The sequence below is a fragment of the Meira miltonrushii genome, assembly GCF_003144205.1.
Source record: "Meira miltonrushii strain MCA 3882 unplaced genomic scaffold FA14scaffold_2, whole genome shotgun sequence".
Classification (NCBI taxonomy): Eukaryota; Fungi; Basidiomycota; class Exobasidiomycetes; order Exobasidiales; family Brachybasidiaceae; genus Meira; species Meira miltonrushii.
This window is the reverse complement of record NW_020289944.1, coordinates 2,074,140-2,087,502: the sequence shown is the minus strand read 5'-3', so window position 1 is coordinate 2,087,502 and position 13,363 is coordinate 2,074,140. Positions and strand designations below refer to the sequence as shown.

At 41.9% G+C, this 13,363-nt stretch overlaps 5 protein-coding genes across 5 annotated transcripts; 2 read left to right on the top strand and 3 right to left on the bottom strand.

Moving 5' to 3' along the window:
• Positions 1 to 2,220: 2,220 nt before the first annotated feature.
• FA14DRAFT_172050 (uncharacterized protein) lies at positions 2,221 to 5,686 on the top strand (the record flags this gene model as incomplete). The annotated part of the gene is made up of 2 exons (XM_025500372.1): positions 2,221 to 3,452; positions 3,512 to 5,686. Exons 1-2 carry the CDS (start codon positions 2,469 to 2,471, stop codon positions 5,684 to 5,686), a joined length of 3,159 nt encoding a protein of 1,052 aa, XP_025355712.1. The 5' UTR covers positions 2,221 to 2,468.
• A 338-nt stretch (positions 5,687 to 6,024) lies between these two features.
• On the bottom strand, positions 6,025 to 7,142 carry FA14DRAFT_41169 (uncharacterized protein). Its single transcript, XM_025502313.1, has one exon. The coding sequence runs from the start codon at positions 6,906 to 6,908 to the stop codon at positions 6,363 to 6,365; it is 546 nt and encodes a 181-aa protein (XP_025355711.1). The 5' UTR covers positions 6,909 to 7,142; the 3' UTR covers positions 6,025 to 6,362.
• Positions 7,143 to 7,660: 518 nt separating this feature from the next.
• FA14DRAFT_178776 (uncharacterized protein) lies at positions 7,661 to 10,252 on the bottom strand (the record flags this gene model as incomplete). The annotated part of the gene is made up of 3 exons (XM_025500872.1): positions 7,661 to 7,933; positions 8,001 to 9,966; positions 10,044 to 10,252. 3 exons carry the CDS (start codon positions 10,250 to 10,252, stop codon positions 7,661 to 7,663), a joined length of 2,448 nt encoding a protein of 815 aa, XP_025355710.1.
• A 197-nt stretch (positions 10,253 to 10,449) lies between these two features.
• On the bottom strand, positions 10,450 to 12,152 carry FA14DRAFT_160561 (FAD/NAD(P)-binding domain-containing protein). Its single transcript, XM_025498730.1, has one exon. It carries the CDS (start codon positions 12,057 to 12,059, stop codon positions 10,518 to 10,520), a length of 1,542 nt encoding a protein of 513 aa, XP_025355709.1. The 5' UTR covers positions 12,060 to 12,152; the 3' UTR covers positions 10,450 to 10,517.
• Positions 12,153 to 12,443: 291 nt separating this feature from the next.
• FA14DRAFT_133581 (uncharacterized protein) lies at positions 12,444 to 13,277 on the top strand. Its single transcript, XM_025496973.1, has one exon. It carries the CDS (start codon positions 12,471 to 12,473, stop codon positions 13,071 to 13,073), a length of 603 nt encoding a protein of 200 aa, XP_025355708.1. The 5' UTR covers positions 12,444 to 12,470; the 3' UTR covers positions 13,074 to 13,277.
• Positions 13,278 to 13,363: the final 86 nt, after the last annotated feature.

Below are 13,363 nucleotides of genomic sequence, written 5' to 3'. Positions count from 1 at the left end.
GTGCCTTTTCATAAAAATTAATGTCTGTGTGTTATTGCATCTCCTTTTGCGCGGCGGCTACTCCTAATTGTCGGCGCGTGTTCTATGGTATGACTAGTGTAATTCATACTTTCCATTCTTGTCAATCAAAACGCGGCACAAGGCAGTGACGTATGTAAAACCAATCTAGACTTTTCACTCCCGATGGAGGAGAAACAGTCAAAACGCCCGCGCCCGCATAGGAGGACAAGTGAAGTCAAACAAAAGCCCACGTTTCTCCTTTATATTTCACAAATATTGGAATTGCATCATACTAATCTAGCTTCGCTCTAAATCCAAACAAAATCTGAGATTGAAAGATAATAAAAGTTTTGTTGACAAAGATCTGAGTTTAGTGGATTTCTATAAATCAAAAAGTCGGAAACCCAAAGAAAAATGAACATCCATCAGAAGTAATACCAGCACAGCCGAAAATGAAAGATCGACACGCACAGAAGCGGAAGCACGCGTTACCCTTTTTACTCGGATACGCGGCGGGGCGTATCGATGTGGGGAATATATATGGTAATATGGAAAATATTCTTTTTCTCCAGATCGAATGACCTCATCAACGTGTTCATTAAAAAACGTGTTCATTAAAAAACGTGTTCATTAAAAAACGTGTTCATTAAAAAAGCCACCTTAGACTTTGAAAGAAAGAGTTTGATTTGTACGTAATAACGTGAAATACCATCAAGGCAATTGTGTCAAAATCTCCTCATCAAAATCAGTAAGGCATTTTGTTGCAAACTGCACGTTTACTTATCAGCCACGTTTACTCAAACTCTACATCAATTGATGCAAAAGTTATATTTTCTCCGCTTTACATCAATCACGTCTTTGAAGCGGATAGCCAGAAATGAAATCGATCTGCAGGTAGACCAATTCAAATGCCGCAAAGATCTTTATGTCCGTCTGATCAAACTGCCCCAAAAACACGTGACAAACCTAACCTGCGCGTGAATTTGAACGCGATGTTGTTCAAGCATTACGTGCTCTTATTGAAAAGGTTAAAAAAGTGTGACTTTATCAGACTTGATTCTTCTTGGATGCATGCATGCAATGCAGGATCATCATCATAGCGTGCAGATCAACGTAGTTGTGTAAGGCACTTTATCATTCTAAAAAGAGAAATAAGCCAAGCCATTTCAGGTCAAATTCGGAGCTTACGGCCAAATGTATGTATCGGGCCTTGATGAAAAAGAAATGAGCCGAACGGAGAACGGTGGAAATCTTGCAGACAATAAGAAAAAGGTGGAGAGGCAATTATTGTGCAAGAAACATTGCATGCGTGGATGTGAATTTGTGATCTCTCAAAAGTTGAGGCTTGTGTATCCACATACATTCGCTAACACTTTTCTAGCCTTTGGAAAGCATGGGATTGTACTTACGCCACTGTCCACACGACCTCTGCTAATTGATATGCACTCGTACGGTATGAATGAACAGGCTTTCGGATCTTTAATGCATCGGAAGCGAAATAAAATTCAATTTCAAAGCACAACAATAAAGTCAAGTGAACCTTACATTTTACATGATTTTAGATCTTGTGATACTGATCATGTTTGGGAAGAACTTATCACATACTGCTGAAGAGGGAACACTTGATCGGAACTCAACCGTTGAAATTGTGACTGACAATCAGACCCTCGAATGAAAGAATAGGCTAAACTAGCGTAGCCCGCGCTTTTTAAGAAGATCAACACAAACAACACTTGAACAAAAGAACAACACTTTTTTGTTTGTGTTTCACTTTGAAAAACGCGCTACGCGCCCCAATAGAGCACATTATCGCAGTAAAAATAGGGTGGAAATAAGCAAAAGTCACACCAAAAAAGACATCACTGCATGCATGAATGCATACAATACAACAAACAGAATGATATTTGATCGGCACTTCGTCTTTCTTATTTGTTTGCATGCGGGAATAGATCCCCTTTGTGTGATGTTAGAAAGTTGCTCAAATTCTTGATTCTCTCACCTTGCCGGGACAAAGGCTCACACTATTTTGATGACCAGGATTGCAATTGTATTGTGCACAGCATTTTATTGCTGTCAAATGAAACAGTATTCATGCATATAATGCCGATTCCATTCTCGCATGTACCCTGATTGTTCGGACAATTAGTGAGTGACTACGCTCTGTCCTTTTTGAGAAGGTGAGCAATGAGTAACACTCTTTTTACCTTTGTTCACTTTCTTTCTCCATATTGTCATCCCTACTCCATCATTTCCATCTCTCTTGCTTCTTTCAGCTTTATGATCATCTCTTAACAGCTGATGGAAATAGTCAATTCTTCTTGCTGAGAAAAGAAGGTGATCTGCTCACCTGCTTTGACTACTTTGCACTTAGTCAGCATTCCGCTTTCAGTCGTCCGCAATTTTACTCAGATTGCAATCACTTCCGACAATCACATCTTTGCTGGCAATCGTGTGTGATCAAGCTGAAAATGGTTGTTTCTCGTCCAGTATCGATGTGTGGTGGATCAAGTGTTCCTTCCCATACATCCAATCCTGGCATAACACATAATCGCACGACATCAACCATCGCTCTCCAGAATTCATCTGGTCAAACGCATCATCAATCACAAACAAATTTCAATATGAAGACGGCACCAGGAACGGGATCAAATAGCGCGCAAAGTACTCCTAATTTAGGAGGCTTAGCCCAATTATCTTCCGCAACATCTTCTTCACATCATTCAGGCAATTACTTCATTTCCAATTCAAATTCCGCTTCTAATGCGAATTCATCTGCATATAATTCAGCGGCGGCGGCGGCACCTTCGCCTTCATTGATGTCCAATGCAAGTACAGGAGCAGCATCAGGAGCACAACAACCACAACAAAGTGGTGGACCGGCGTTCAATACTGAATTACGAGCACAATTACGAAGGGAAAGGGAGGCCACACGTGAAAAGAGTCGTGAAAAGTTAAACGGTCATTCGAGTGGACAAAACATGAGCAATTGTGTTGGCAATTCAACTCAACAACAAAGTCACTCTCTTCCTCAACAGCAGCAAAATCCTGCAACGTCTGGACGTGATCGAAGTTCTTCGTCTGTGGGAAGTGGAGTTGTTCCTTCGAATGCACAAACACATTCGTCCAATGAACGAAAGATCAGTCCAAAAATGAATACCAAACCACATCATCCAGGTCACATTCCTTCTTCACATTCTTTGCAAAATTTGCATTCTGCCCATCAAACACAGTCTTCCAATCGTCATTTTGCACATCATCGTGGACCGGGCAATCAACGAAATGCAACAGGCGTGCATGTTGAATCTCGGTCAAATTCAATAGGCCATATTGACCCACATTTCATGCATAATACACCGGAGCTTGCTACGTCGAATGAAGGCATATCTTCTTTGCGAGGCATACAAGATCTTATTGCACGTATTCCAAGTCCTCCAGGACCAAATGACGATAGAGTAAGTGAAGCATTTGGTGTTTGTATGCGAGTGAAAGCTAATATTCTTTCCTTTTCCAGTCCTCTCAGCAAGTTGATGAGACAACCAGATTCGTTCAGCAGTACTATGCTTTGCTTGAGAAATGTCAAAGTTGGCAGAGGTACGCAACGAACATGAAGGCAAGGTCAGACAATCTCGAAATAGAAAATCGCTATCTTCGTGAGACGAATCGTAAACATGAAGAGGATGTTAGGGCTCTGGAGTTACAGCTAAGAGGCTTGAAAGAAACGGCAATGATGCTCGAAGATGAAAGGAGACGAACAGAAGATCGTCACGAGCGATACATGAAGCCGACTCTTCGTCATCCATCCTCTCAACCAATCAGAAGGCCGCACGAGGTATTGAGCTCTGCTGCAAACAGCATTCCCTCTCCTCCTCCTTTGACAGATAGCCACAGCAATCAATACAGCGACGATCGGAATCTTCCTCATCACTTACACTCAGAATCTTCTTCTGATATCCGTCATTCGGAAGGCAGTCTGGATCAACGTCCTCCCACTTCGCTTTCAATTCTTTCTATGCCTTCTTCTTTACGTAATGCAGTACAACACTTTGACTCTCGGGGCGATGCATTGACTCGATTTCGAAACCCGTCTTATGATCAATATGAGCAGTATGAAAAGTTGAACAATCCTTCACGGAACGATGCCACTCGCACGCATACAACTCGTCATGAACGCAATGATAGCAACATGAACGAAATACTTGCACAGGATGCTCGTAATCGTGATGCTGCAGCAAATATGCATGAAGCTTATCATGCTGCCCAAGGATCTCTTTTGGCACCCAGTGCAAGACATGGAGGACTGGGCTTGTCTGAATCGCACAGCTTTCCACCAAGCGAGGTTGTCAATTCAAAAGCATTGGTGATTCAATCATTAGCAAACACACATAGAGACAAGAAAGAAGCGACAAAGATGAACAGATTACCATCTAGCAGCTCAGCACCAATGCTAAGGCCCGCTAACCCCGCATCTGGGACAGAGCAACAAGGTCCTTCTCCTCCAAAGCCAGTTCTACGCCATCAAAATAGTGAAAGCGCAGCGGTAGGGATGGTGAACCAGAGCAAGCCATCTGCTACCTCCAAGCGTAATGCTTCGCATGAGAACGCAGACTCTTTGCAAGGTCTTGGTGTTCGTGGTTTATTGAAAGCGCCCGCTTCTGGTGATGGCAGATTATCAACTGTTCCTGGAAGTCGTTGTGGAAGTGTACAAAGCGATGCTATGACCGTGACTGAAGAATATTTGCAAGGTGTGGTTGAACAGAAACGACAATTACGCAAAATTAGTCTAAGCCAACAACAACAATTGCACTTTTTGCAGGCAAGGGTGCATATGGACAACGCAACTTCAGCTTTGCAAGATGGTTCATCAAGTAATGACAAGGAGAACATACATCCTTCTGACTTGATGAGTGCACCAATGTCAGGTCGAGGCAGTAGGCCAAGTTCTAGGATGAGCAACAACGGAGTTCGAGGTAGAGCGAGAAGCCGTGCTGGCAGTCATTCCTTGCATGATGCAATTCCAATCGATAAGGATGATGTGTTTAGCAATCAAGGTGAAGAGGTCAAAGAAAAAACTGACAAAGTTCCACGACAAACGATCAGAAGGACAGGCTCTGCACCTCTCGGTCAAGTGACGTTGAATGGGACACGAAGCGGTGCAATGTCTGCGTTGGAGTTACGCAATACCGTTGAACCAAGCGATAGCGATGCTAGTCTTGATTTGGAGGAAGAACGTGAACGAATGCAAGGCATCAATAATGCAAATTTTGCTGCCACGAATGCAGTATCGCCGGTAAGCAATGAGGCGGTGCTAAATGGTGCAAGTGATGCTGTGACATTAGCAGCAACAGAAGAATCTGATAACGATCCAAAAGGCGCACATAGAAGGTTGTATATGCGTTTACGAGATGAATTGACAACGGAAGAATTGGTAAAGTTTGAACGATACGTACATCGATATGATGCATTGGATCTCGAAATGGATGGAGCAAAAGGCATAATTAATCGAGTCAGACGACTTTTGCTTTCTGAAGAAATTTTGGATTCCAAATATACCCGAAGAGAACGATATCAATTCCGTAAAGAGTTGGCAAGGGAATTTGAACGTATCGTACGTGAAGATGCCGTTCCTGCTGAATCAACGTCTGAATTCGATCCTCCGCTCGAACAACCAAATTTTGTTTCTGTGTAGAACTGTTTCAAAGGACCCTTATGATTGAATGACAATAACACCAAAGAACCGATTTTCAACTTCCCCCTTTTTTCCCCTTTCATATCCCCCTCCCCTTCTCAACGATAATTTACCACTGTATCTATTCACACTCACGCATGTTTTGGCTTCCCCATTTTCACTGTTGTTTCATTGTGTATTCTTGGCAATCAGATTTGGTTAACGAATGGAAATGCTTGCACAAAGTTTAGTAAGCAAAATTTTTCATTGACAGGGGGAGAGAGTACAATTCTACGGCATGAATGCTAGCCGAGAGAGAAGTTGAGTGAATGGATAGGTACTGGGGGAGGGAAGGATGAGGAATAAAGAGAAAGTGTTTTAATGACAGGAGACAGTCACAAATACCAGCAATAATCAATGCCTTTTGGAGAAAGTGATGACGAAAAGAATCCTATTGAAACACGAGCAAAAGAGGGGAGGCCGTAGCCTACTACCCTCTCTTACTCTTTTTCGTCATCCAGCATACTGATTGAGCTAATTTGGGCTCTAAAGAACCCAAACTCGAGTAGAAAAGATCACACTTTTTGCGCAGGTGTGTCCGAACAAAAATTGCGCGATGCGAGACTGACATCGAAATGACTTCAAGATATCATAAAATAATAAACCATTAACAGAGAAGAAGCGTTGATGATTGACATCAAGTTTCTTTTTCTGGAGTGTTTGACTTGCTCTTGTTGCCTTTTCCTCCAAATTTGGAAAGAATTGCATCTTTGACACTCTTTCCCTTTAGTCCGTTGGATGATGAGTTTGAGGATGATGATGACGAAGAGGAGGAGGAAGAGTTTGATTTTGACTTTTTCAAATCACCTTTTGCAGATGAACGTAACGGTTCTCCATCGAGTGCTAAACCACCTCCACGTGAACGACCTTTGAGCATAGTTTGGACATCATCAGAAACGGTGAAGTCTTTAGCATATTGACGAGATTGAGTGCCTGTTTTGTTGTAAGGTTGTTCGTTGATACTGAAAGCGGTTGAATCAGTTTCGAAACTTTGACGAGGTGCAGTGACTGGCATTTGTTTGGACTTCGAATCTTCTTTCTTTGGTGGTGTAGAATAACCATATCTACGAAGAGGTGTTGTTGGATTACCTTGACTGTCTGGTTTGCCTTTCAAGCTGACAGATTTGTCTAAAGGTTCGATTGGAAGCATTGACATTACGTCGGAACCGATGAGATGAGACATTGTTAGAGATGTTATGAGTAGTAGCAATTGGGAGATGCTTTGAATATTGTGAAGATGGGGAAATTATAATTGAATTTGTTCACGATGGAACAGCCTTATTTATAGTACAATCAGAAGGTCGTACCGGGAAGAAGGTTACACAAAGTTCACTGCCCAAATGGCTTGAGTCCCCCTGCAGGATTGAACAGCATTCTATCTGTTGGTCGTGATGATGAATACATGCTATGCTTCTCGCTCGCTCGCTCAGATCAAGAAGGGGGAGAAGAAAAGAATTGACTCAGCCGTTTTAATGATATCCATGGAAATTGACTTAGTTAAAACGGCAATTCATGACTCTTTCATTCATTGGAAACACAATGGCGTGTGCCGCTCCGGCGCTGAGTCAAATGAAATGGGTTAGGGAATGCGGGCTTGTGCGTGCATGGGTTTAGCGCGTAAAGCAACTGTCGTCTGTCTGTCACTTTGTGCTCAGCATCGGCGTAGTCCCCCGCTCCAAGGATGCTGAGCCTGCCACACATTAGACGGAGCATGTAATGTAATGCTGAGCGAGTCATATACACAACACGGGATCGGTTGACAGTCATGTGCATGCATTGTATTGTGTTCCTGATCCGTTCTTTTTCGGCAGGGACCATCTTTAGCGTATAATTATAGTCAAACGTGGGTCAAGGGTATTCTCAAAATGAGAAATGAGAGGATGTCATTGTGATCTAAATACAAAATGAAAGGAATGATAAAACAAAACACTTCTTCTACTCTTTAGCCGTGAGATCATAGTCTCCTCCTTGCAGCTTTCGGATCGCCTTGAGAGCATTGTCTAAGCGTATTTTGCGTAATTGTAATTCATTTCTACGATTACGTTGAGCTTCAGGTTCACGTAAGTAAGCATGAGCTTGCGAAGAAGTAAGGTCACCAAAGATATTAAATCCAGCACAAAGACGTTTCAGACACTTTTCACGAATTGGGCGAAGGAGGTGAAAATCTAGCGTTCTGTGATTATAATCAACAAAACGTTTAAATACCGTCTTTAAAAAGAAAGAAATTAATCAGTCACTTGAGCCAAATCTTTTTTATTTTTTCTTTCATACCCACCTGCCAATAAGCCCGAACCTCAGAAGCGACTTCGATCTCTTCGATCACAGAAGGCGATCCCTTTCTCAACTCATCCTCTTCTTTCCTCGTTTCGAGTCTTGTTGGTTTAATCATGCTTCCTGCATTTTGATTTGATGCACTTGATTGTTCAGCAAATACAACTTTAGGCCCCGTTACACTCTCAACAACCTGCTTTGTAAGCGCCATGCTTTGAGGTGTCTGTGTGTTAGCAGTACCATTTGAGGCGACAACTGTAGGCATAGCTGTGGTTGTAGATTTAGCCGAGCTTGCAGGCCCAAAATTGAATGTTGTTGCCGTGTTTGCAAATTTGTTTGGAGGCAAATTTGTTGACTCTGAAAGAAACGAGAATGGCGGTGGTGCCTTCAATTTGAACAAAACTCGGTGACGTTCGAGTACAAGTCGGTTACGATAAAATTCCTTCTTATCACAGTAATAGTGATCATTCAAAGTAGAAATCACCTCTGTTTCACATTTATTGTTTGCATCCAAGAAGTTGTAACAATTGTGAGCCTCTTCATCAACAAATCTCAGCAAAATTTCCTCAATACGGCTGTTGAGGAGACTATTTGAGGACTGAGCAACAACTTTTTGCGTAACAAGCTTCACCATTTCCACGAGAAGCTCAATTGTTTTATTGTAAAATCCTATGCTGATTTCTGGTAAGTCTTGCACAGCATTTTTCATTAAATGCTCCTTCACTTGCCATGGGGTATTGAAAGGCAAAGGTGGTAGGCCGGATTCTTCAAGGGCAGCGCGTATTGTATCAAGATTGGAAGTATTTTCTTTTCCTGCTTCAGGTTGTGACATGATGTCATCCTCTTCATACTTTTCTACTTCTTTCAAAGGAATTTTATCGATAAATTTGGCTTCTTTCAGGATCTCTTCCTTTGTGAAAGGTTTAAAGATAGGCCGACTTTGGTAAACATCCTGTCGAAATGAATTGACTAGCAAACGATACGGTTTCACAAAAGGTGTGAATGTTATTTTACCAGAAAGGGACCCAACTACTTCTTTACTGACGTTCTGTAATAGCTCGTGCAAATGTTGCTTAGCAGCATTTTCGGTCACCTCTGTTGGCAAATTTGTAAGATCTTCATCCACTTTAGAGCTCGCACGCCGTACTTTTGCAATGATGCCTGGCAATTTCTCAAGTGTAAGACTCTGAAAAAGCTCTTGCAGCTTGATTCCAAGCTTCTTCGATCCGCACTGGTCTTGACGGTTGCCTTCTGATTTCCACAGATCTGCATCGAAATAAGCTTGCTCAAGCTCGCGAGCTTTATCATGAGGGATATCCTTTTGCAATTGATCAGAATCTAGGGATTTCACGACGTAGTAGCCATGAAGCATCGGAAACTTTTCTCCGGCAATAATTTCGAGCCAGTGGCGTAGATCTGCCATTTTCACCATATCTGGTTTCGTGAGAACACCTAAAGTACGTTGAAAATGAGGATCTACCATTTTGGCAAATTCTACGGCAGCTTGATTTTCATAATCCGTCGTCATGGCAATCGTTACTAGAATTAAGCAATTTTCCTGCTTGATAGTTTTGTGAACAAGCTGCTGAATCTTTTTGACACTATCTTGATTATCGCTGAGTCCTGTTGTAGCAATGATCCCCGGTAAGTCGATCAAAGTGAGATTGATCATATCTTTGCCACTAACTTCAAGACAGACTCGATCTTCTGAAAAATTCAACTCGTTCTTTTCGATTTTTTGCACCTCTTCATCTGATTCGATAGACTTGATGATCTCTTCACGCTTCTTTGGATTGAGGATGGCAGATTGAGCATGCATGATACGCTCTCGTACTGCTTCTTTATCCGTCAAAGCTTTGCCAAACTGATAAATCTTAGGTTTAGGCAACGTATTACCATCTTCGCCGACGTGAACAAGCAAAGTGATCTTACAAGTCCATTCTTGGTCAGACTCGAAGATGCGTACCTGTCTAGGAATCAGTAAAAGATCTCGAGTCAGTACATCAGAGAGGATCGAAGTAAATGCATTGCCACATTTTGTACTCACGTTGGACAACGGGTGCATGTTCCAGAGGCACGAGGTAAAGGAATCCCTGAAAGAGCCACTATGACGCTCGATTTACCTGCAGATTGACTGCCAATGATTGCAAGCATTGGTATGCCTACATCATTCCCAAGATTATGGAGAGAGAGTTCATCGACGAGCAAACGACAACATTTGCCGTACTCTGAGGTATTCTTGTCAACCAAAGCCATTGTGAATAGATGATGCTGGTAAGAGGGAAAGCTTGGAAGAATTTCTTCTTCACACATAATGAAGATAACTTTCTTCGTTATTATGCAAATTCGCCATTCATTTCATTGTTTTTGTTACTCGACCGCAAGGCGTAAATGACGGAGCCGCGCTGGTGCACTTCATAAACAAAAGGAAGATGGCAACAAAGGAACCTTTGCAATGAAATTACCAATATTATTTGTTGCGCTGGTCATAATACAGTTTAGGGCATTGCAATACAACTATTCAAATGTTCTTCTTATTTCCATTCTCTTTCGCTAATTGATTTGCTAATTTGTGAGAAAGTCCGCTATAATAAGTTGGATTGATCGGAAAGACCCACTGTAACAATTTACTTGATTTACCGATATTGATCTTTGCTTCATCCAAGACTTCATCAATCGTATGCATGGAAAATGGAACAACATTTGTACCGTTTGAATGTTTACCTTGACAACGAACTTCTAACCATTCCAACTTTTCTTGCGTGATTCGCTTTTGTTCCTTTTCAGAGGGGAGCATGGATTCTCCACGGCTTAAATAAGCACCAATCCATAATGCACTTGCTTCTGAACTTGTGGCAGAGAAGAGTGATGAGCCAAAACCGTTGAAAGTCAAATCTGGAACACCAAATGGCTTTATATGTCTATACATGAACCAATACCCTCTCTTGTCTAGCAATTGTTCGGCGATTTCGTCAGGCAAAAATGCAGGAGGCTTTTGATGAAATCCAGTCCCGCATAGAATCAGATCTGCAGGCACGAAAGACCCACTTGACAGATATGCACCCCATTGCTTTGGATCATAAGGAGAAGGTGCAAGCTTGACTATATAATTGTCCCTCTTGATCGTCAGCCTTCCTTGTCGAACTTTATCGTAAAGTCCTTCGGTCGATAAACTGATTGTACTTTGTGCGACTGTTTCGAATGCTAAGCGGGGCACCAAGTCGATCTTTTTCAGTCCCAGCTGGCCAGAAATCACCCATTCTAACGAATCCATCATACCGTTTCTTATCTTGGAACCGATCCAAGTTCTATGGAAAAAGCTTTCTACTATATTTCCTGGTCGAATGTATTCAAACAATGCCTCTCCCATTCTTGTCAATAGAAGCCATTTATACGTTAATCCTCTGATCTTTCTTGGCACTTTCCAGATCAAACGACGGGCTACCAAAGTAACTTCCTTTGCGATGCCTTGTTCTGCTGCTGCATTTGCGACGTCACAAGCTGATTTACCATATCCAACAACAACCACGTCTTTACCCTTCATGTTATCATTTGCACCTATTGCGCTCGTATGACATACTTTTCCACCTTGTGCTTCAAATTCGTGCAGTCCTTCAAATCGAGGAACATCTCCATCACTAAAGATACCCGTACATACGATCAAGTGATCCGCTTCTATTGGAGTGAGATCGCCTTGAACGGTGATGATCCAAGGTACTCCTGCCGTAAGAGGAGATTTGTGGTTTGCACGTTTAACATTGATCACTTCTGTATTTAAGTGAATCAAATCTTTCATTTTATTTTTCTCGATATATTGTTCCAAATATTCTTGAACTTGTTTTCCATTTGGCCATTGACCGTAATGTTTTGGCATTGGTAGATCTGAAAGACAATAAGTTTCTTTTGTATTTTGGGTATGTAAACCTGGATACCGTCTACTGGAAGACCAAACTCCTCCTACGTCTGAACATTTTTCCAATACAATGCATTCGTGTCCTAAATCTCGTAATGTTTTTGCCGTCGTTATTCCCGAAAAGCCGGCTCCGATGATTGCGATGCGCATGGTGGAGTAGGGATTCGATCAGCTTCAAGAGCCTACGAGGGATGATGGAAGAGGAAGATAAAGCATCATGATTCACTTCAACTTGAGTCTATGATAAGGCTTGCATAATTTGAAAAGGTAAGAAGATTTTATCAGTGTGGGGAATCAACTGTTAAAGTGCCGCTTTCGGCTTTCTTCCTTCTTTATTCATTTCTTCTCAAGATAATAGACGTTTCACAGTTAAACTGACCAAGAGCCTAAGTGCACAACGCGTTATCGGGAAGATTGCCCTTATTGTTCAGTAACAATGCAAATCCCGTGTTGTATCGGAAAAGCAAAGGAAAGCAAAGCAAAAGAAGGCTAGCTAGAATAGCGTATTTCAAAAACACAAGACACTTCAAATACAACCATCATAGTCAGTATTGATCAACAATGGCAGCATTACAACGACCTCATATTGATGATCAAGGCAGATGGCATTTCTTTGGTGGTGATTTGATAGCTTGGAAGATCGGATCAGACGGAAATTCTTTCACATCTGCACAAATATTCAAAGCAGGTTCAAAACATTCAGGTATAGGACCAAAAAGTACAGCAACACCACCTTATCATACACATTTATATCAAACTGAAACATTTGACGTTCAAAGTGGAACGCTATGTTATAAAATTGATGGAAAAGAAGGTAAACTCCAACCAGGTCAAAAAGCAGTCATTCCACCACATAGACCGCATACATTCTGGAACGATCCTTCGGCCGGAACAGACCTACATGTTCATATCACCGTTCGGGGAGGAGAAAAAGCAGGATTCGATGAAGATTTCGTAAGAAACTTTTATGGTTATTTATCTTCTGTCACAATGCAAGGAAGATCACCCAATCCATTTCAAATGATTCGATTCTTGGATGATGCTGATGTAATCCTTGCTGATATTCCATTTGGACTTGGTCGTATTTTCAACATCATTATCGGCCGTTGGATTGGAGGCTATCTATTTGGCTATCCTACCAGATACAAGGCCTTCTCTGAATGAAGAAAGAAACGAAGCAAACCATTTTCACCGGACAAATCCCGAGGCCGGATTACGTCCGAGTCCAGAGTAAGTCCGGCTCGATTGCGTCTACCTGATGTAAATACCCTCAATACTAGCAGATATACATTTGTATCGTCGTAACTTCTCTGGTAATTGCAGAGACGATTCTGATCATGTTCAATCTTCCATCTATCTAACCCCGCCTTTTTCTGACACACGCTTGAGATCACTGCTGCAGTGCCTAAAGGAAGATAAACGCCGGCGCTAAATGTAATCGCGGCTAAATAAGC